Source organism: Bufo bufo, chromosome 2 (assembly GCF_905171765.1).
Source record: "Bufo bufo chromosome 2, aBufBuf1.1, whole genome shotgun sequence".
NCBI classification, from domain to species: domain Eukaryota; kingdom Metazoa; phylum Chordata; class Amphibia; order Anura; family Bufonidae; genus Bufo; species Bufo bufo.
Window position 1 is genome coordinate 4636958 of NC_053390.1, and position 22598 is coordinate 4659555.

Consider the following 22598-nt stretch of genomic DNA (forward strand, 5'->3'; position numbering starts at 1 on the left):
GTGTGCAAGAAGCCTTATGTAGGAGCAACAGGCAAAGTCAACAAACGTTGTCACCAATTTGTGTCTCCACGAAGCTTCATCTTAGAAATTTCAGGGAATAAAAAAGTCCACAATGAATCTAACTAAGAAGGTACGGGAACCATTCTTGGACATTGTTGGGATGTTTTCATAAGTAATTGCTGGTGGTGAATCTTGAATCTTACCTAGAGTCTTCTCCTTAGGTCTACGATTGGTAAAATATACAGTTTATACTGTTTCAAAGTTATATAAATGGCAGAAATAGACCCTTCCCTTTGTTTTCTCTAGGACAGGGATCAGCAACCTTCGTCACTCCAGCTGCTATGAAACTACAACTCCCAGCATGCACACTTGGCTGTTCTTTTAACTCCCATAGACGTGAAAGAAGGATTCTGGGAGTTGTAGTTTGAGAACAGCTGGAGTGCCGGAGGTTGCTGATCCCTGCTCTAGGAGATGAAATCATAAGCCTTAGAGATTTCAATCTGTAAAAATTCCAAACCACTAGCTTTATTATGCATGGAAAACGTGTACGTATTGATTAGAGACTCCAAACTCCCCCGTAAGTACGTGAAATTACTTAAAAAGTCATTCAAAATAAGTTATCCAACATATTCTCTTCTTAACTAAAAAAGTAATTTTCATCAATTCTTCTAAATTCTTAAATTCTGGGCTCGCAAAAAAATAAGGAATGAATTAATGTTGTGATCTACATACAAATAAATCTATATTAGTGTTACCAGCCGCCGACTCAAAAATAGTAAAAACATTCTCTTCCATCCAATCCCATTAGGATACATGAATGATGGACGTGGTTCCTGAAGCATAAAAATATAACCTAAGGTCAGGAAACCAAGACCACATTTATTCATCCGAGGGGTTAAAAACGTCTGCATAACACATATACATAATCGCATTAATTGGTAGGACGAGGCCGCTCTCAGACGAGCGATATGGATTGTGTCAGGATGATGGTTGAATCAGTTTTGTCTGCTTTTGCGTTCAGTGTGTGCGTTTTTTTCCGTCTGGATTGTATCCGGATTGCAGGCATTTTCACGTGCCTGAAAACTCCCAGCAAGCATCTGCGAAAAATTCATTGCAACCGTCAGTTTTCCATTTTCCACACAAGACCCGTTCACTTCTATGGAGACAGAACTGCGTAAAAAACGCACAAGCTGCTATTTTTCCAGAACGCAGAGATGATGCGCAAAAAAACGTAATGAAATGAATGGGTCAGGATTCCGTCTGGATGCTAATCGTTCACATCCGGATGGAAAACTCTGGTGTGAAGGAGACCTTAGAGGAAACATGTCTGATCTTCAGAAGTAGCCCCAGGGTCACCAGTTCCATTCTCGGAGATCGGTCCAGAACCACTTTTCCCCGTGACCTCTCTCTAGCCCTTATCAACTCTCTCATAGGAGATGCATTTAAGTTATTAAAATCCGGGCCATATCAAGAAGTCCATATACCAGAGTATAAATCTATCACCCCAATACCATGCTGTATAGGGCTTATCTCCATACACGCGGACAGCATGTACCGCCTGGTCATCATCATTCACAAATAAGAGAATGTCGTTCCCATACCTTGATACTGCAATCCGGCTGAGTGCAGTTAGAGAACCATCTCTCATGGATGCGGCCATGATTATTGAGCAGTGTAGACAGGAAATACTGCACAATAAAAAATCTGTCAAAGTGAGGGAGCGTGTGCCTGTACATGTTAGATCTCAAGATGAACGTGTACAGCACACAAAATCTAATTCAACTGTTCGCCCCACGGCCCCACCATTGGAAAAGACAAGGAGCATTCAATGCTTTCTGTGTTTACAATATGGGCACATAAAGAGGAATTGTACACAATGGCCACGAAATAATCGGACAAATACTGAAAAAACTAATAATGGTTTCAAGATGAAACCTAATTATGCCAAAACAGTGGGGGAACAGGTTAAGAAAAATCTGGGGCATTCACAAGGCCAGACACCAAAACGTGTGGAAGGGGTGTGGAATCTAAGAAATCCACACCAAGTGTTCAGGGTGAGAACCCACAGGTGGCAGTATGTACCTCACAGGTACCTACTGGGAGTCTGGTAAAAATTGATTGAAGATCAGGGATCCCTAAAGATCTGGCACCAGTATGCCCCATCATACTGGGTTCTTCAGGGAGACCCTACATAAAGGTCGGAATAAAAGATCAAGATACTAAAATCATGCTTGACACTGGTGCAGAAATGTCCATTACCAACGTCAAACATGATTTACACCCCAACTGCCCTCAGTGTGTGGTGATCGGATTTGATCACCAACAAGGGTGGGGTGAAGGCCCACAGAATTGAAGAAGTAATTGTCCAGATTGACAGATAAATGACCCTGAGGATCCCAATTTGGTATTACCCCGGTTCAGACAACATCATCGGAACCAACATAATGACCCAAAATGGGTGGATCCTAGATCTGGCAAACTGCATTGTATGAAAGGGCACCAGACAATCTAAGGTGTTTGTCATCCAACGCCACTGTCTGGGACCACCTTTGCCAGCAATAGAAAATTCTACTCACATGCTTAAGCACAAAAGGCCGGAGGTCTCACACAATCCAGACCTCGAGCCCATTGTGTATGAGCATCCCGATCTGTGGACCCAGAGCAAAAATGACTGTGGCAGACCGATTGGTTTTCAGGTGAACATAGAGGGACCAGATCCTCCACCTCAATGCCAATATCGCTTTCGGCCAGAAGCCACCCAGTCAATTATGGACACTGTCCAGAAATTAAAAATGCAACAATGCCTTCTGGCCAGGAAAGAAGAAGGACACCAATGCATGGAGGTTCACCATAGACCTCTGGGTCCGTAATAAGTACACCCCAATGTCCGTTCGGTAGTGGCACAGACTCCCGACATTATGGCCAGAATAAGCGGCAAAAGTTGAGTATTCTCGACCACAGATGTTGCCAATGGGTTCTTTTCCATTGAACCTACGGAGAATTGCAGGTACAAATTTGCCTTTACGGTGGGGAACAAACAGTACATGTTTTGTGTACTCCCTCAGGGGTTCCACAGCAGTCCCAGGTATTTTCACCAGGCATTGGCAGACATACTGAGCGTGTTTTCACAGCCGGAATGTCTTCTGCAATACGTGGACGACTTACTCTTACATACAGAAACCATGGAAGAACACTTGGTTCTGTTGAGAGAGCTGTTGGGACTCCTGGCCAGGGTCGGTCTCAATTTGATCCCCATAAGGCAAATTTGGCCAAAGCAGAGGTAACTTTCCTTGGGGTCCAAAATTCTTTTGGAGCCAAAGAAATCATGGCAGCCCGAGTGGAAGCCATTGTAAAGTTATCTAGGCCTGGCACTTTACAGGATTTGAGAAAATTCCTGGGAGTAGCCAACTTTATGAGAGAGTTCAAAGAGGATTTCGCTGACAAAGCGAAACCTCTCTATGAACTCCTCCGAGGAGAAGAGCTTTAAATCAAGGGTTGGTCTGATGCCCAGGAAGAGGCCTTTTCTACTTTGAAATGGACCTCTCCTATGCTGAAAATAGGCCATTCTACGGTTGACCGTGCCCCAGAAAGAAGGAGGTGCTATGTGGATCGACATAGAGAATGTGAGGGTGAAGCCATCCCAGAGTCTGACCAATAAAAGACGACAGTGAGATACCTGAAAATCGACAATGACAGAAGAAATGAAAGCATTCTGGAGCCAAGAAAGTTCCAGAGCAAGACGAAGATGGTTTATTCTGTGGATGGAGATGTTGGGTTACAGTGAAGGGCAGGGAAGAGGTCACAGCCACGAGGGGTGATGTCTAGGTACCTAAGAGCTGGATAATACTTCAGTCCTTCCTGAACTGTTACCATTAGTGTTGAGCACAAATATTTGAATAGCGAATTTTATCGTGAATATCGCCACTTCGAGAATTCGCAAATATTTAGAATATAGTGCTATATATTCGTTATATCGAATATTCATCATTTTGTTGTATCTGAACACACGATTCCTCTCTGCTTCTTGCTTGTGGGCCAATGAGAAGGAAACAATGTCAAGTTCACAACAATACTTAGTGCACCAATCAGTAATCTGTAGTCAGTCCTGCTAAAATGTGAAGTTGAACGTAGTGCGAAAAAATATACAAATTACCGCCGATTAGCGCAATCGCGAATATATTGGAGCACTAGACTATCTGCATATAAAGCTATTGTAATGTTCTGCCGTGCCGACCATTTTCTACAGTCTCAGGAGAAGCACATAATTCTTCTAGCAGCTTGAAAAATGTAGCCAAAGTGACCCACGCCTGTATTTCGTGTTACGAATTCGCATTATTTTCTACATTGCCGATTTTTTGCATTCAATAAAATAATCTCGAATTCTCGAAATTCGTGAATATATGACGAATATTCTAAAAAATATTCGTGAAGTATTGCGAATTCGAATATAGCCCCTGCAGCTCATCACTAGTTATCAACAGTGAGTGAGGTTGAGGAGGCAAATACATCCCAACTCTTCCCTCAAACTTTATTGTCACATACTCGACAATAGGGAAATTGTAGAGGGAAGGGGGAGATTTAAATATATATGTATATATGTCTCCATTATAATATACAAACAGTATATACATATATAATGGCCAGTAGGGATATATGTTATGCATATCCCCTGTATATATATTTCTATTGCTTGCATCTATGTATATATATACACACACACACACACAGTATATATATATGTATCTCTTAAATGCGGTCCATGCATACCCCCAAGCATGGGTCCCCCCCAGCTGAGGAATCCCCCTGCAGGAGCATACCAGCGCGCCTGCAGGAGGGAGATGTCTAGTTGCGGTCACTTCAAAAGACAGAGGGTCAAAAGAGATTCCCTGCCCTTTGATAACATCTCCGGCAGGGCCTGAGATGTTTTGCATTACAAAGACATGGGAACAAAGGGCTCCCATGCCCTTGAATGCAGCGGACCTCAGGTGCTGAAATTACGGCGCCGGAGATGTGCAGGTACTTCACAGGTGGGAGGATCAAAACGATCCTCCGCCTGGAATCGCGCAACAGGACGGGCGGGATGTTGTGGTGACGTCATATCACCGCGCCAGCCCACGTGGCCATCGGATTTAAATAGCCCACCAGCGCTGCACCAGGGGGGAAGGTGCTGCTATTGACGTGCTATTTAGATAGATTTTGGGGTGGAATTGTAGTTATACAGTGTGTTGTGTTAGTGGAGTTAGGTTTTGTAGTGTTGTTTATGTATTGCGGTGTGTGTCTATATGTATATCTATTTATACAACCTTTGATATATATATATATAGATGTAGTAGTAATAGATTGTAGACTTGTTTTGATAAATACTTTATTATTGTTCAAATACAGTTTATAGTCCTTTTGGTCGCCGCCGTAATAATCCGTCGCACGTAGTTCACAGAAAGGTATAGCAAGCAGGTAGTTAGTATTTATAGTATAAATAGGCAGAGTCAGCAATAGACGACTCACGCCTATTTATGAATATTAATTATTGATATTATCCCAAAATATTAATAATTAATATTCCCTTTAACAGGGTACATAACTTATGTTTGCCGCATAACCAGTCAAACAAGAATATTCGGGTATGGGAATACATTGACCTTTTGATGATGATGGTACTGAGACTGAGTGTTCAGGGGTAAAGCATGAAGCTCTTGGTCCCCAGTGTAAAATCATTAACAGAACCCCCGATTTGCCAAATATATATTACTGGGGTCTTGTAATGTGACAAAGGGGCCCTGGATGCAGCTTCTGACCCCTCCCGTTGGATATTTCTTAACCCAAGCCTAGAAATAGAGAGGAGCCCACATCTCACTTCGGTCTCATGCACACGACCGTATGTGTTTTGCAGTCCGCAAAAACAGATCCACAAAAAATACTGTTGACGTCCGTGTGCCTTCCATATTTTACAGAACGGAACAGCTGGCCCCTAATAGAACAGTCCTATCCTTGTCCGTAATGTGGACAATAATAGGACATGTTCTATTTGTTGGCGTAAACGAAATGCACACGGAGTGACTTCCGTTTCTTTTTTTTGCTCACCCATTGAAATGAATACTTCCGCATACAGACCGCAAAAAAAAAACACGGAAAGAAAATACGCTTGCGTGCATGAGCCCTTAGTGAAATAAATTTTAAAAATACAGCGCTCCATGGTGAAGCATTCATGCACTAGAGACCTACAGTAGAGCGGCAGGTAGGTGATGAGGCCCACCAGCAAGTTGTGCAATTGCAGGCACAAGTATGAGAAGCACATGGACCCTCCAAGGGAAGTGGACTCAAGGCTGGCAGACCGACTCCCAGGGTCTCCAGTGTCCACAATATAGATTCCACCTCATTGACACTAATAATCCTGGAACAGATTTCTGAGGCCACGAGGAGCCGCTTCTCCAGGCTCCTCAATAGGGAGGCCTATTGGACCTTCTGGCTACAGACACTAATGCTGGAGGGGCTCAATGAGACCATCGAACAACGGAGGTAGTAAAATATTATATATCTGGATATCTGGGACATTGACTTATTTTTCAAGACATGTGTTCGCCTCATCATATATATTTTCTTCTTTTTATTGTGTTATTTGTTTATTTTTAACATTTTTCCTATTTATGTTTATTTATGCTACTATTGAGTGTAAAAATAGTTTTATAGATTTTTTTATTGTCTGGTTCCTGTTTTTATGTATAGCCTGAACCTGTATACATTGTTCTCCTTGCTATGCTTTCATTGTGTCTTTTGACACGTGTTATATTAATAAAGCAACTCTGTAATCCACCAGTAATTGTGAGCAGTGAGCTTCAGCCGCTCAGCCCTTACAACATGTCATCTAGATTTAGGGTGTCGGTGGACTGACACTTACCTGGGGTGGAGGGAGAGGGTGCACTTAGTTTGGCTTCCAGCAGTGATTGAATGAAGTGATGTTTTAATTTGAATGTCTGATAATGAAGGGTTTTTCCAGGAATGGGCTACGCCTAGAATGAAGTCTATAGACTTTATGCCTCCTTTTACTTCAGTCTGTAGTAACGCCATTCAAATGCAAATCCACTCAGTGCCGGATGATGTCATGTACACAAAACTTGCATATTGACTCCCAGCCAATCAGGGAGCTCGACGACCCTTTGTTTTAACTTACCCCCCATCATATAAACTGGAGCCTACCTTCTGTGGTCAGTGACTTCCTTGGCTTCCATAAACGACTTCTACCTCTACAAGACTTCAGTATTTTTGAAGAATTTTCAACTGATCCCAACTCAACATTGTTTTCTCCAAAGTAATTATTACAATATTATTTACAATGAAGCAATTTATTTTATTTTTTAGTTTACATTATATTAATATATATTCACACTCACTATAGATATTGTCAAAAGTATCATGATGTTCATAAAAAATTATATTGTCTCTCAGGACACAATGACCTCCAGTACACAAGAAGTGAAGCTTATCCTGGAAGGACTTGTCTCCATTGCTTCCAAGGGCCTACAGAAGATAGATCTCCAGGAGATCTTCCATGTCATACAGGAGCTTGGAAAGGGTGGCTATGGTTCTGTGCTCATGGTAAAAGACAAGAAAACCAGGTCAGTGTGAATAATTATCCATCACTATAGCTATGGAATAGTTTTTAAAGGGGTAGGCCAGAATGTTAAACTTATAATAATGTGATCAGGCTGCAGCTATGACCCACCTTAGCCCATTATGGCCCGGCTGAAACAGCTCCTTTATGATCATGACATAAATATAACATAATCATGGAGTTAGGACTTTTATAGAGAAAGTGAATGAAATTACCAGGATGTATGCATGAAGGAAATATGGTGCAAATGGGGCCAAATGTATGAAATTGAGCAAGGTGACCTAGATCAATTTGCTTCATTATATAACAGAGTCTTAGGAGGGGACCGATGGGTAAAGAGACTGGAGTCTACTAAGGATTTTACCATAATACAGACCATTAATTCCATTTATATAAGATGAATGTGTACAATAACAATGTTCTTATCATAAACAGATCAAAAAATGGCCTTAAAGGTCATGGACAAGAAGAAAACATCTAATTATGCTTCCTCAAGGAGTTCAGCATGTCTTTCTTCCTCTCATCCCATCCCAACATTATTGAAACATATGGCATTGCCTTCAAGACTGGAGACTCCTTTGCCTTTTCCCAGGAGCTGTCGGTGGCTGGTGATCTCTTCTCTCTTATTCCACCCCAATGTAAGTAGATGTCCCTGAAATACCTTGAGGAGTACATTCCTACATTCATTGTTGTTGTAATAATACTTCCTGTTCTCTTGACTTTGTTTGCTTCCCCATTTCAGGGTGGACTTCCAGAAGACATCGTAAAGAGATGTTCGGTGCAGATCTCCAGTGCCCTGGACTTCATAGACAGGCAAGGCCTGGTAGCATCTGGATATCAAACCTGAAAACATCCTGGTGTTTGATAAGGACTGCCACTGTGTTAAATTAACTGACTTTGGTCTTTCACGCGGTTAAAGGAACAGTAACTAAAGTCAGGTCCTGGCAGCATCTCATATATGGCCCGGAGATGAGCCAACTCAACAACCAGGGCACTTTGCTTGTAAGACGCCACACTGGACGTGTGGTCCTTTGGTATTGGTTCTCTACTGCTTGCTCACGGGTGACTTTCCATGGCAGTCAGCAGTTTCCACAGACAAAGACTATAATTGTTTTGTGAATGGCAAAATAATTTTGAGAGTCTTGAGCTACCAGCACCATGGAGAAGACTTTCACCCTGGAGTAGTGAAGATGTTCCATGGTCTTTTAGCCATAGACTGTAAAAAGAGGGACAAATCAACTGAAGTCTTGATGTTCTTGGGTGAATACTGGAAAGAACAAATCTCAGAGTCAACAGAAGGAACCTTGGGACATGCAGATGCTACCAAAGTGAATTTGTCTGAGGAGTCTGCCAGGATTGCAACAAACGCCTCCGACAGCAGTGTGTCCACCACTTCTCTTCTAAGTGCCATGTCCTGTTATTTGACCTCTGACAGCTTTGAGTCTGAGAGAGAAGAACCTCCAATGGATTTGAAGGATAATGTCCTCAATCCACCAATACATATAGATGATGAGATATCAGTCCATGTTGGGGCAGAGGTGGAAATTGGATGAAATGAAAATAGCCTAGCCCCAGGTATTTGTATGCAGGTTTAGGTCCGTGAAACTGAAGACGGAAGGTCGGCTGTGATACAGCTATAGGGCTGTTTATATATGGCTATATTATGGCCAGCAGTAGCCTTTTAATCTTTCATCGGGGGTGACAATTCTTCTAAATCTTCTTTGGACGCTAAGGGAGAGCACCACCTTCTCCATATGGGTGTATGTGCTCAAAACTACAGCCGACTCATGCATGGTTCGCGTCCTCAATTTTGTCCCCCTAGGTTATTAAGATGAGGGTTGAGCTTGAGCATGGATTCTGTTAGTGATGTTTTGTAGCATCGGGGGGTTGTATAATCAATTCCTTAGTGATGTTATTAATGAGCAACTTATGTAATAAAAATTGACGAGATCTAGAGTATGTTTCTGCTGAATAAGTGTAAATCTAAATATTAAAAACTAAAAGCAGATCCTCACAGAACAATCCGACCAAGGGGACACCTGGTGGCCAAATACAAAGCAGCATCACAGCTCACAGGGCCTAAAACTCCTACATCAAATGCAGCATGCTATTGCAATTAGATAGGTGGAAGCACATAGTGCACCATGGACGGCTACGAGTACAAACCGCAAAGTACAAGGTAAGTCACCGATCCCAAATATATGCTGGATGTTTGGATCATTTTGGGAAGGACCTTTTTATTTTTTGGGGACGTTAGAAGGCTTAGAAGTTTAGAAGCAAATCTTGAAATTTTTTAGAAATTTTCAAAAACCAACTTTTTAACCCCTTAAGGACTCAGCCCTATTTCACCTTAAGGACTTGGCCATTTTTTGCAAATCTGACCAGTGTCACTTTAAGTGCTGATAACTTTAAAACGCTTTGACTTATCCAGGCCGTTCTGAGATTGTTTTTTCGTCACATATTGTACTTCATGACACTGCTAAAATTGGGTCAAAAAAGTTAATTTTTTTGCATAAAAAAATACCATATTTACCAAAAATTTTGAAAAATTTGCAAATTACAAAGTTTCAGTTTCTCTACTTCTGTAATACATAGTAATACCCCCAAAAATTTTGATTGACTTTACATACCCCATATGTCTACATCATGTATGTAGCATTTTGGGATTGATATTTTATTTTTGGGGATGTTATAAGGCTTAGAAGTTTAGAAGCAAATCTTGAAATTTTTCAGAAATTTACAAAAAACCAAATTTTTAGGGACCACTACAGGTCTGAAGTCACTTTGCGAGGCTTACATAATAGAAACCGCCCAAAAAATGACCCCATTCTATAAACTACAACCCCTCAAGGTATTCAAAACTGATTTTACAAGCTTTGTTAACCCTTTAGGTATTGCACAAGAGTTATTGGCAAATGGGGAAGAAATTTGAGAATTTCATTTTTTTGCCTAATTTACCATTTTAACCCATTTTTTCCACTAAAAAAGCAAGGGTTAACAGCTAAACAAGACTGTATCTTTATTAGCCCAGACTCAGCCGTTTACAGAAACACCCCATAAGTGGCCGTAAACTACTGTACGGGCACACAGTAGGGCAAAGAGTGAAAAGGTAGCGCCGATTGGTTTTTGGAGGGCTGATTTTGCTGACTGTTTTTTGACACCATGTCCCATTTGAAGCCCCCAGAAGCACCCCTAGAGTAGAAACTCCCTAAAAGTGACCCCATCTAAGAAACTACAACCCTCAAGGATTCAAAACTGATTTTACAAACTTTGATAACCCTTTAGGTGTTTGCACAAGAGTTATTGGCAAAAGGGGGATGAAATTTGAGAATTTCATTTTTTTGCCTAATTATTCCATATTAAACCCATTTTTTCCACCAATAAAGCAAGGGTTAACAGCCAAACAAGACTGGTATCTTTATTGCCCTGACTCTGCCGTTTACAGAAGCACCCCATAAGTGGCCGTAAACTACTGTACGGCCACACAGCGGGGCGTAGAGTGAAAGGTGCGCCGTATGGATATTGGAAGCCAGATTTTGCTGGACTGTTTTTTTTGACACAATGTTCCCATTTGAAGCCCCCCTGATGCACCCCTAGAGTAGAAACTCCATAAAAGTGACCCCATCTAAGAAACTACACCCCCTCAAGTATTCAAAACTGATTTTACAAACTTTGTTAACCCTTTAGGTGTTGCACAAGATTTAATGGAAAATAGAGATACAATTTCAAAATTTCACTTTTTTGGCAGATTTTCCATTTTAATATTTTTTTTCCAGTAACAAAGCAAGGGTTAACAGCCAAACAAAACTCATTATTTATGGCCCTTATCTGTAGTTTACAGAAACACCCATATGTGGTCGTAAACCGCTGTACGGGCACACGGCAGGGCGCAGAAGGAAAGGAATGCCATACGGTGTTTTGGAAGGCAGGTTTTGCTGGACTGGTTTTTTTTTGACACCATGTCCCATTTGAAGCCCCCCTGATTGCACCCCTAGAGTAGAAACTCCAAAAAAGTGACCCCATTTTAGAAAGTACGGAATAAGGTGGCAGCTTTGTTGGTACTAGTTTAGGGTACATATGATTTTTGGTTGCTCTATATTACACTTTTTGTGCGGCAAGGTAACAAGAAATAGCTTTTTTGGCACGTTTTTTTTTTTTGTTATTTACAACATTCATCTGACAGGTTAGATCATGTGGTAATTTTATAGAGCAGGTTGTCACGGACGCGGTGATACCTAATATGTATACCTTTTTTTTTATTTATGTAAGTTTTATACAATAACTTCATTTTTAAAACCAAAAAAAAGTTTTAGTGTCTCCATAGTCTAAAGAGCCATAGTTTTTTCAGTTTTGGGCGATTATCTTGAGTAGTACACCCCTTGAATAAGTACACCCCAATGTCCGTTCGGTAGTGGCACAGACTCCCGACATTATGGCCAGAATAAGCGGCAAAAGTTGAGTATTCTGGACCACAGAAGTTGCCAATGGGTTCTTTTCCATTGAACCTACGGAGAATTGCAGGTACAATTTGCCTTTACGGGCGGGGAACAAACAGTACATGTTTTGTGCACTCCTCAGGGGTTCCACAGCAGTCCCAGGTATTTTCACCAGGCATTGGCAGACATACTGAGCTTGTTTTCACAGCCGGAATGTCTTCTGCAATACGTGGACGACTTACTCTTACATACAGAAACCATGGAAGAGCACTTGGTTCTGTTGAGAGAGCTGTTGGGACTCCTGGCCAGGGTCGGTCTCAATTTGATCCCCATAAGGCAAATTTGGCCAAAGCAGAGGTAACTTTCCTTGGGGTCCAAAATTCTTTTGGAGCCAAAGAAATCATGGCAGCCCGAGTGGAAGCCATTGTAAAGTTATCTAGGCCTGGCACTTTACAGGATTTGGAGAAAATTCCTGGGAGTAGCCAACTTTATGAGAGAGTTCAAAGAGGATTTCGCTGACAAAGCGAAAACCTCTCTATGAACTCCTCCGAGGAGAAGAGCTTTAAATCAAGGGTTGGTCTGATGCCCAGGAAGAGGCCTTTTCTACTTTGAAAATGGACCTCTCCTATGCTGAAAATAGGCCATTCTACGGTTGGACCGTGCCCCAGAAAGAAGGAGGTGCTATGTGGATCGACATAGAGAATGTGAGGGTGAAGCCATCCCAGAGTCTGACCAATAAAAGACGACAGTGAGATACCTGAAAATCGACAATGACAGAAGAAATGAAAGCATTCTGGAGCCAAGAAAGTTCCAGAGCAAGACGAAGATGGTTTATTCTGTGGATGGAGATGTTGGGTTACAGTGAAGGGCAGGGAAAGGTCACAGCCACGAGGGGTGATGTCTAGGTACCTAAGAGCTGGATAATACTTCAGTCCTTCCTGAACTGTTACCATTAGTGTTGAGCACAAATATTTGAATAGCGAATTTTATCGTGAATATCGCCACTTCGAGAATTCGCAAATATTTAGAATATAGTGCTATATATTCGTTATATCGAATATTCATCATTTTGTTGTATCTGAACACACGATTCCTCTCTGCTTCTTGCTTGTGGGCCAATGAGAAGGAAACAATGTCAAGTTCACAACAATACTTAGTGCACCAATCAGTAATCTGTAGTCAGTCCTGCTAAAATGTGAAGTTGAACGTAGTGCGAAAAAATAATACTAATTACCGACCGATTAGCGCAATCGCGAATATATTGGAGCACTAGACTATCTGCATATAAAGCTATTGTAATGTTCTGCCGTGCCAACCATTTTCTACAGTCTCAGGAGAAGCACATAATTCTTCTTGCAGCTTGAAAAATGTAGCCAAAGTGACCCACGCCTGTATTTCGTGTTAAGAATTCGCATTATTTTCTACATTGCCGATTTTTTGCATCAATAAAATAATCTCGAATTCTCGAAATTCGTGAATATATGACGAATATTCTAAAAAATATCGTGAAGTATTGCGAATTCGAATATAGCCCCTGCAGCTCATCACTAGTTACCAACAGTGAGTGAGGTTGAGGAGGGCAAATACATCCCAACTCTTCCCTCAAACTTTATTGTCACATACTCGACAATAGGGAAATTGTAGAGGGAAGGGGAGGTTTAAATATATATGTATATATGTCTCCATTATAATATACATACAGTATATACATATATAATGGCCAGTAGGGATATATGTTATGCATTATCCCCCTGTATATATATTTCTATTGCTTGCATCTATGTATATATATACACACACACACACAGTATATATATATGTATCTCTTAATGCGGTCATGCATACCCCCAAGCATGGGCCCCCCCAGCTGAGGGAATCCCCCTGCAGGAGCATACCAGCGCGCCCTGCAGGAGGGAGATGTCTAGTTGCGGTCACTTCAAAAGGACAGACGGGTCAAAAGAGATTCCTGCCCTTCGATCACATCTCCGGCAGGGCCTGAGATGTTTTGCATTACAAAGACATGGGAACAAAGGGCTCCCATGCCCTTGAATGCAGCGGACCTCAGGTGCTGAAATTACGGCGCCGGAGATGTGCAGGTACTTCACAGGTGGGAGGATCAAAACGATCCTCCGCCTGGAATCGCGCAACAGGACGGGCGGGATGTTGTGGTGACGTCATATCACCGCGCCAGCCCACGTGGACTGCCTGCAGCGCGGGCTGCTCTGGGAGTGAGAGCATCGGATTTAAATAGCCCACCAGCGCTGCACCAGGGGGGAAGGTGCTGCTATTGAAGTGCTATTTAGATAGATTTTGGGGTGGAATTGTAGTTATACAGTGTGTTGTGTTAGTGGAGTTAGGTTTTGTAGTGTTGTTTATGTATGCGGTGTGTGTCTATATGTATATCTATTTATACAACCTTTGATATATATATATAGATGTAGTAGTAATAGATTGTAGACTTGTTTTGATAAATACTTTATTATTGTTCAAATACAGTTTATAGTCCTTTTGGTCGCCGCCGTAATAATCCGTCGCACGTAGTTCACAGAAAGGTATAGCAAGCCAGGTAGTAGTATTTATAGTATAAATAGCAGAGTCAGCAATAGACGACTTACGCCTATTTATGAATATTAATTATTGATATTATCCCAAAATATTAATAATTAATATTCCCTTTAACAGGGTACATAACTTATGTTTGCCGCATAACCAGTCAAACAAGAATATTCGGGTATGGGAATACATTGACCTTTTGATGATGATGGTACTGAGACTGAGTGTTCAGGGGTAAAGCATGAAGCTCTTGGTCCCCCCAGTGTAAAATCATAAACAGAACCCCCGATTTGCCAAATATATATTACTGGGGTCTTGTAATGTGACAGAGGTGGCCCTGGATGCAGCTTCTGACCCCTCCCGTTTGATATTTCTTAACCCAAGCCTAGAAATAGAGAGGAGCCCACATCTCACTTCGGTCTCATGCACACGACCGTATGTGTTTTGCAGTCCGCAAAAACAGATCCACAAAAAATACTGTTGACGTTCCGTGTGCCTTCCATATTTTACAGAACGGAACAGCTGGCCCCTAATAGAACAGTCCTATCCTTGTCCGTAATGTGGACAATAATAGGGACAAGTTCTATTTGTTGGCGTAAACGAAATGCACACGGAGTGACTTCCGTTTCTTTTTTTTGCTCACCCATTGAAATGAATACTTCCGCATACAGACCGCAAAAAAAAAACACGGAAAGAAAATATGCTTGCGTGCATGAGCCCTTAGTGAAATAAATTTAAAAAATACAGCGCTCCATGGTGAAGCATTCATGCACTAGAGAACTACAGTAGAGCGGCAGGTAGGTGATGAGGCCCACCAGCAAGTTGTGCAATTGCAGGCACAAGTATGAGAAAGCACATGGGACCCTCCAAGGGAAGTGGACTCAAGGCTGGCAGACCGACTCCCAGGGTCTCCAGTGTCCACAATATAGATTCCACCTCATTGACACTAATAATCCTGGAACAGATTTCTGAGGCCACGAGGAGCCGCTTCTCCAGGCTCCTCAATAGGGAGGCCTATTGACCTTCTGGCTACAGACACTAATGCTGGAGGGGCTCAATGAGACCATCGAACAACGGAGGTAAGTAAAATATTATATATCTGGATATCTGGGACATTGACTTATTTTTCAAGACATGAGTTCGCCTCATCATATATATTTTTTCTTTTTATTGTGTTATTTGTTTATTTTTAACATTTTTCCCCCTATTTATGTTTATTTATGCTACTATATTGAGTGTAAAATAGTTTTATAGATTTTTTTATTGTCTGGTTCCTGTTTTTATATGTAGCCTGAACCTGTATACATGTTCTCCTTGCTATGCTTTCATTGTGTCTTTTGACACGTGTTACTATTAATAAAGCAACTCTGTAATCCACCAGTAATTGTGAGCAGTGAGCTTCAGCCGCTCAGCCCCTTACAACATGTCATCTAGATTTAGGGTGTCGTGGACTGACACTTACCTGGGGTGGGGGGGAGAGGGTGCACTTAGTTTGGCTTCCAGCAGTGATTGAATGAAGTGATGTTTTAATTTGAATGTCTGATAATGAAGGGTTTTTCCAGGAATGGGCTACGCCTAGAATGAAGTCTATAGACTTTATGCCTCCTTTTACTTCAGTCTGTAGTAACGCCATTCAAATGCAAATCCACTCAGTGCCGGATGATGTCATGTACACAAAACTTGCATATTAACTCCCAGCCAATCAGGGAGCTCGACGACCCTTTGTTTTAACTTACCTCCCATCATATAACTGGAGCCTACCTTCTGTGGTCAGTGACTTCCTTGGCTTCCATAAACGACTTCTACCTCTACAAGACTTCAGTATTTTTGAAGAATTTTCAACTGATCCCCAACTCAACATTGTTTTCTCCAAAGTAATTATTACAATATTATTTACAATGAAGCAATTTATTTATTTTTTAGTTTACATTATATTAATATATATTCACACTCACTATAGATATTGTCAAAAGTATCATGATGTTCATAAAAAATTATATTGTCTCTCAGGACACAATGACCTCCAGTACACAAGAAGTGAAGCTTATCCTGGAAGGACTTGTCTCCATTGCTTCCAAGGGCCTACAGAAGATAGATCTCCAGGAGATCTTCCATGTCATACAGGAGCTTGGAAAGGGTGGCTATGGTTCTGTGCTCATGGTAAAAGACAAGAAAACCGGTCAGTGTGAATAATTATCCATCACTATAGCTATGGAATAGTTTATAAAGGGGTTAGTCCAGAATGTTAAACTTATAATAATGTGATACAGGCTGCAGCAATGACCCACCTTAGCCCATTTTGGCCCGCTGAACAGCTCCTTTATGATCATGACATAATTATAACTTAATCATGGAGTTTAGGACATTTTTAGAGAAAGTGAATGAATTTACCAGGATGTATGCATGAAGGAAATATGGTGCAAATGGGGCCAAAAGTATGTAAATTGTGCAGGTAACAAGATCAATTTGCTTCATTATATAACAGAGTCTTAGGAGGGGAACGGATGGGTAAGAGACTGGAGTCTACTAAGGATTTTACCATATACAGTACCATTAATTCCATTTATATAAGATGAATGTACAATTAACAATGTTCTTATCATAAACAGATCAAAAAATGGCCTTAAAGGTCATGGACAAGAAGAAAACATCTAAATTATGCTTCCTCAAGGAGTTCAGCATGTCTTTCTTCCTCTCATCCCATCCCAACATTATTGAAACATATGGCATTGCCTTCAAGACTGGAGACTCCTTTGCCTTTTCCCAGGAGCTGTCGGTGGCTGGTGATCTCTTCTCTCTTATTCCACCCAATGTAAGTAGATGTCCCTGAAATACCTTGAGGAGTACATTCCTTCATTGTTTGTTGTAATAATACTTCTGTTCTCTTGACTTTGTTTGCTTCCCCATTTCAGGGTGGACTTCCAGAAGACATCGTAAAGAGATGTGCGGTGCAGATCTCCAGTGCCCTGGACTTCATAGACAGGAAAGGCCTGGTGCATCTGGATATCAAACCTGAAAACATCCTGGTGTTTGATAAGGACTGCCACTGTGTTAAATTAACTGACTTTGGTCTTTCACGGTTAAAAGGAACAGTAACTAAAGTCAGGTCTGGCAGCATCTCATATATGGCCCCCGGAGATGAGCCAACTCATCAACCAGGGCACTTTGCTTGTAGACGCCACACTGGACGTGTGGTCCTTTGGTATTGTTCTCTACTGCTTGCTCACGGGTGACTTTCCATGGCAGTCAGCAGTTTCCACAGACAAAGACTATAATTGTTTTGTTGAATGGCAAAATAATTTTGAGAGTCTTGAGCTACCAGCACCATGGAGAAGACTTTCACCTGGAGTAGTGAAGATGTTCCATGGTCTTTTAGCCATAGACTGTAAAAAGAGGGACAAATCAACTGAAGTCTTGATGTTCTTGGGTGAATACTGGAAAGAACAAATCTCAGAGTCAACAGAAGGAACCTTGGACATGCAGATGCTACCAAAGTGAATTTGTCTGAGGAGTCTGCCAGGATTGCAACAAACGCCTCCGACAGCAGTGTGTCCACCACTTCTCTTCTAAGTGCCATGTCCTGTTATTTGACCTCTGACAGCTTTGAGTCTGAGAGAGAAGAACCTCCAATGGATTTGAAGGATAATGTCCTCAATCCACCAATACATATAGATGATGAGATATCAGTCCATGTTGGGGCAGAGGTGGAAATTGGATGAATGAAAATAGCCTAGCCCCAGGTATTTGTATGCAGGTTTAGGTCCGTGAACTGAAGACTGGAAGGTCGGCTGTGATTCTGCTATAGGGTGTTTATATATGGCTATATTATGGCCAGCAGTAACCTTTTAATCTTTCATCGGGTGACAATTTTCTAAATCTTCTTTGGAAGCTAAGGGAGAGCACCACCTTCTCCATATGGGTGTATGTGCTCAAATCTACAGACTCATGCATGGTTCGCGTCCTCAATTTTGTCCCCCTAGGTATTAAGATGAGGGTTGAGCTTGAGCATGGATTCTGTTAGTGATGTTTTGTAGCATCGGGGGTTGGTATAATCATTTCCTTAGTGATGTTATTAATGAGCAACTTTTGTAATAAAAATTGACGTGATCTAGAGTATGTTTCTGCTGAATAAGTGTAAATCTAAATATTAAAAACTAAAAGCAGATCCACACAGAAACAATCCGACCAAGGGGACACCTGGTGGCCAAATACCAAAGCAGCATCACAGCTCAAGGGCCTAAAACTCCTACATCAAATGCAGCATGCTATTGCAATTAGATAGGTGGAAGCACATAGTGCACCATGGACGGCTACGAGTACAAACCGCAAAGTACAAGGAAAGTCACCGATCCCAAATATATGCTGGATGTTTGGATCATTTTGGGAAGGACCTTTTTATTTTTTGGGGACGTTAGAAGGCTTAGAAGTTTAGAAGCAAATCTTGAAATTTTTTAGAAATTTTCAAAAAACCAACTTTTTAACCCCTTAAGGACTCAGCCCTATTTCACCTTAAGGACTTGGCCATTTTTTGCAAATCTGACCAGTGTCACTTTAAGTGCTGATAACTTTAAAACGCTTTGACTTATCCAGGCCGTCTGAGATTGTTTTTTCGTCACATATTGTACTTCATGACACTGCTAAAATTGGGTCAAAAAAGTGAATTTTTTTGCATAAAAAAATACCATATTTACCAAAAATTTTGAAAAATTTGCAAATTTCAAAGTTTCAGTTTCTCTACTTCTGTAATACATAGTAATACCCCCAAAATTTTGATGACTTTACATTCCCCATATGTCTACTTCATGTTTGTAGCATTTTGGGATTGATATTTTATTTTTTGGGGATGTTATAAGGCTTAGAAGTTTAGAAGCAAATCTTGAAATTTTCAGAAATTTACAAAAACCAAATTTTTAGGGACCACTACAGGTCTGAAGTCACTTTGCGAGGCTTACATAATAGAAACCGCCCAAAAATGACCCCATTCTATAAACTACACCCCTCAAGGTATTCAAAACTGATTTTACAAACTTTGTTAACCCTTTAGGTATTGCACAAGAGTTATTGGCAAATGGGGATGAAATTTGAGAATTCATTTTTTTTGCCTAATTTTCCATTTTAACCCATTTTTTCCACTAACAAAGCAAGGGTTAACAGCTAAACAAGACTGTATCTTTATTGCCCTGACTCTGCCGTTTACAGAAACACCCCATATGTGGCCGTAAACTACTGTACGGGCACACAGTAGGGCATAGAGTGAAAGGTGCGCCGTTTGGTTTTTGGAGGGCTGATTTTGCTGGACTGTTTTTTTGACACCATGTCCCATTTGAAGCCCCTGATGCACCCCTAGAGTAGAAACTCCCTAAAAGTGACCCCATCTAAGAAACTACACCCCTCAAGGTATTCAAAACTGATTTTACAAACTTTGTTAACCCTTTAGGTGTTGCACAAGAGTTATTGGCAAATGGGGATGAAATTTGAGAATTTCATTTTTTTGCCTAATTTTCCATTTTAACCCATTTTTTCCACTAACAAAGCAAGGGTTAACAGCCAACAAGACTGTATCTTTATTGCCCTGACTCTGCCGTTTACAGAAACACCCCATATGTGGCCGTAAACTACTGTACGGCCACACAGCGGGGCGTAGAGTGAAAGGTGCGCCGTATGGTTTTTGGAAGCCAGATTTTGCTGGACTGTTTTTTTTGACACCATGTCCCATTTGAAGCCCCCCTGATGCACCCCTAGAGTAGAAACTCCATAAAAGTGACCCCATCTAAGAAACTACACCCCTCAAGGTATTCAAAACTGATTTTACAAACTTTGTTAACCCTTTAGGTGTTGCACAAGATTTAATGGAAAATAGAGATACAATTTCAAAATTTCACTTTTTTGGCAGATTTTCCATTTTAATATTTTTTTTCCAGTAACAAAGCAAGGTTAACAGCCAAACAAAACTCATTATTTATGGCCCTTATTCTGTAGTTTACAGAAACACCCCATATGTGGTCGTAAACCGCTGTAACGGGCACACGGCAGGGCGCAGAAGGAAAGGAATGCCATACGGTTTTTTGGAAGGCAGGTTTTGCTGGACTGGTTTTTTTGACACCCATGTCCCATTTGAAGCCCCCCTGATGCACCCCTAGAGTAGAAACTCCAAAAAAGTGACCCCATTTTAGAAAGTACGGAATAAGGTGGCAGCTTTGTTGGTACTAGTTTAGGGTACATATGATTTTTGGTTGCTCTATATTACACTTTTTGTGCGGCAAGGTAACAAGAAATAGCTTTTTTGGCACGTTTTTTTTTTTTTGTTATTTACAACATTCATCTGACAGGTTAGATCATGTGGTAATTTTATAGAGCAGGTTGTCACGGACGCGGTGATACCTAATATGTATACCTTTTTTTTATTTATGTAAGTTTTTATACAATAACTTCATTTTTAAAACCAAAAAAAGTTTTAGTGTCTCCATAGTCTAAGAGCCATAGTTTTTTCAGTTTTTGGGCGATTATCTTGAGTAGGGTCTCATTTTTTGCGGGATGGGATGACGGTTTAATTGGCACTATTTTGGGGTGCATATGACTTTTTGATCGCTTGTTATTACACTTTTTGTGACGTAAGATGACAAAAAATGGCTTTTTTTACACCGTTTTTATTTTTTATTTTTTACGGTGGTCACCTGAGGGGTTAGATCATGTGATATTCTTATAGAGCCGGTCGATACGGACGCGGCGATACCTAATATGTATACTTTATTTTTATTTATGTAAGTTTTTACACAATGATTTCATTTTTGAAACAAAAAAAATCATGTTTTAGTGTTTCTTTAGTCTGAGAGCCATAGTTTTTTCAGTTTTTGGGCGATTATCTTGGGTAAGGTATGATTTTTGCGGGATGAGATGACGGTTTGATTGGTACTATTTTGGCGTACATGTGACTTTTTTGATCACTTTTATTACCTTTTTTGGGAAGTAAGGTGGGCAAAATTTCAATTTTCTCATAGTTTTTATTTTTTTATTTTTATGGTGTTCACCGTGCGGGGAAAGTAACATGACCGTTTTATAGATCAGGTCGTTACGGACGCGGCGATACCTAATATGTGTAGTGTATTTTATTTTTTTTAATTTTTATTCAGTGATGAATGTTTTTTTTTTTAATCTTAACTTTTTTCACTTTTTTTCACTTTTTTTTTGACCCAGACCCACTTGGTTCTGGAAGATCCAGTGGGTCTGATGTCTGTATAATACAGTACAGTACAATATATATTGTTCTATACTGTATTTTACTTACACTGAACAGATCTATGCTTTTAGCATAGATCTGTTCAGCACCATGGACAGCAGGACGCCTGAGCAGGCGTCCTGTTGCCATGGAACCTTCCCCGTCTGCTCAGAACTTCGCAGACGGGGAGGGGTAAGCACAGGGCTGAGGGGGGCTCTCTGGGGGCTCTCTCCCTCTCCATCGGGGGGCTGCAAAGGCACAGCAGCCCCCCGATGGAGAGGGAGGGAGCTCCCTGACCGACGACAGTTAACTTTTTCCATACAGCGGTCCGTACGGACCGCGGTATGGAAAGGGTTAAACGGCTGACATCTTCACAGATGTCAGCCGTTTATACCAGGGTGCCAGCAATGTGCTGGCACCCTGGTATAACCACTAGAAGCCAACGATCATTCATGGGAGGCGGGCGGGGGATCGCGATCCCGCCTGCCGCACCGCCCGCCTCCCGCACCGCCCCCACCGCATGCGACACCCCCCCCGCACCACCCGCCGGCATAAAATCGTGCAGGGGTGCAGGGGGGGGGGTGAAAAATATTGATTATAGGCACTCAAAAGTTTCTGATGCCCGCGGTCCCTGACCGCGGGGATCAGAAACTGCAAAAAGCGCAGCAAACCGCAGGTCTGAATTGACCTGCGGTTTGCTGCGATCGCCGACACGGGGGGGGGTCACATGACCCCCCCTGGCGTTGTCACAGGATGCCGGCTGAAGGATTTCAGCCGAAATCCC

The 22598-nt window shown here is 41.4% G+C and overlaps 2 protein-coding genes across 2 annotated transcripts; both read left to right on the forward strand.

Moving 5' to 3' along the window:
- Window positions 1-7449: 7449 nt before the first annotated feature.
- LOC120992514 (serine/threonine-protein kinase SBK1-like) lies at window positions 7450-9162 on the forward strand. Its single transcript, XM_040421540.1, is given in 10 exon segments — window positions 7450-7579; window positions 8045-8092; window positions 8095-8247; window positions 8353-8435; window positions 8437-8517; window positions 8519-8617; window positions 8619-8648; window positions 8650-8716; window positions 8719-8748; window positions 8819-9162. Coding segments are annotated over 10 exon segments (1065 nt in total).
- Window positions 9163-9753: 591 nt separating this feature from the next.
- Window positions 9754-18096, forward strand: LOC120992515 (serine/threonine-protein kinase SBK1-like). Its single transcript, XM_040421541.1, is given in 6 exon segments — window positions 9754-9788; window positions 12300-12402; window positions 16609-16777; window positions 17208-17410; window positions 17511-17729; window positions 17731-18096. Coding segments are annotated over 6 exon segments (1095 nt in total).
- Window positions 18097-22598: the final 4502 nt, after the last annotated feature.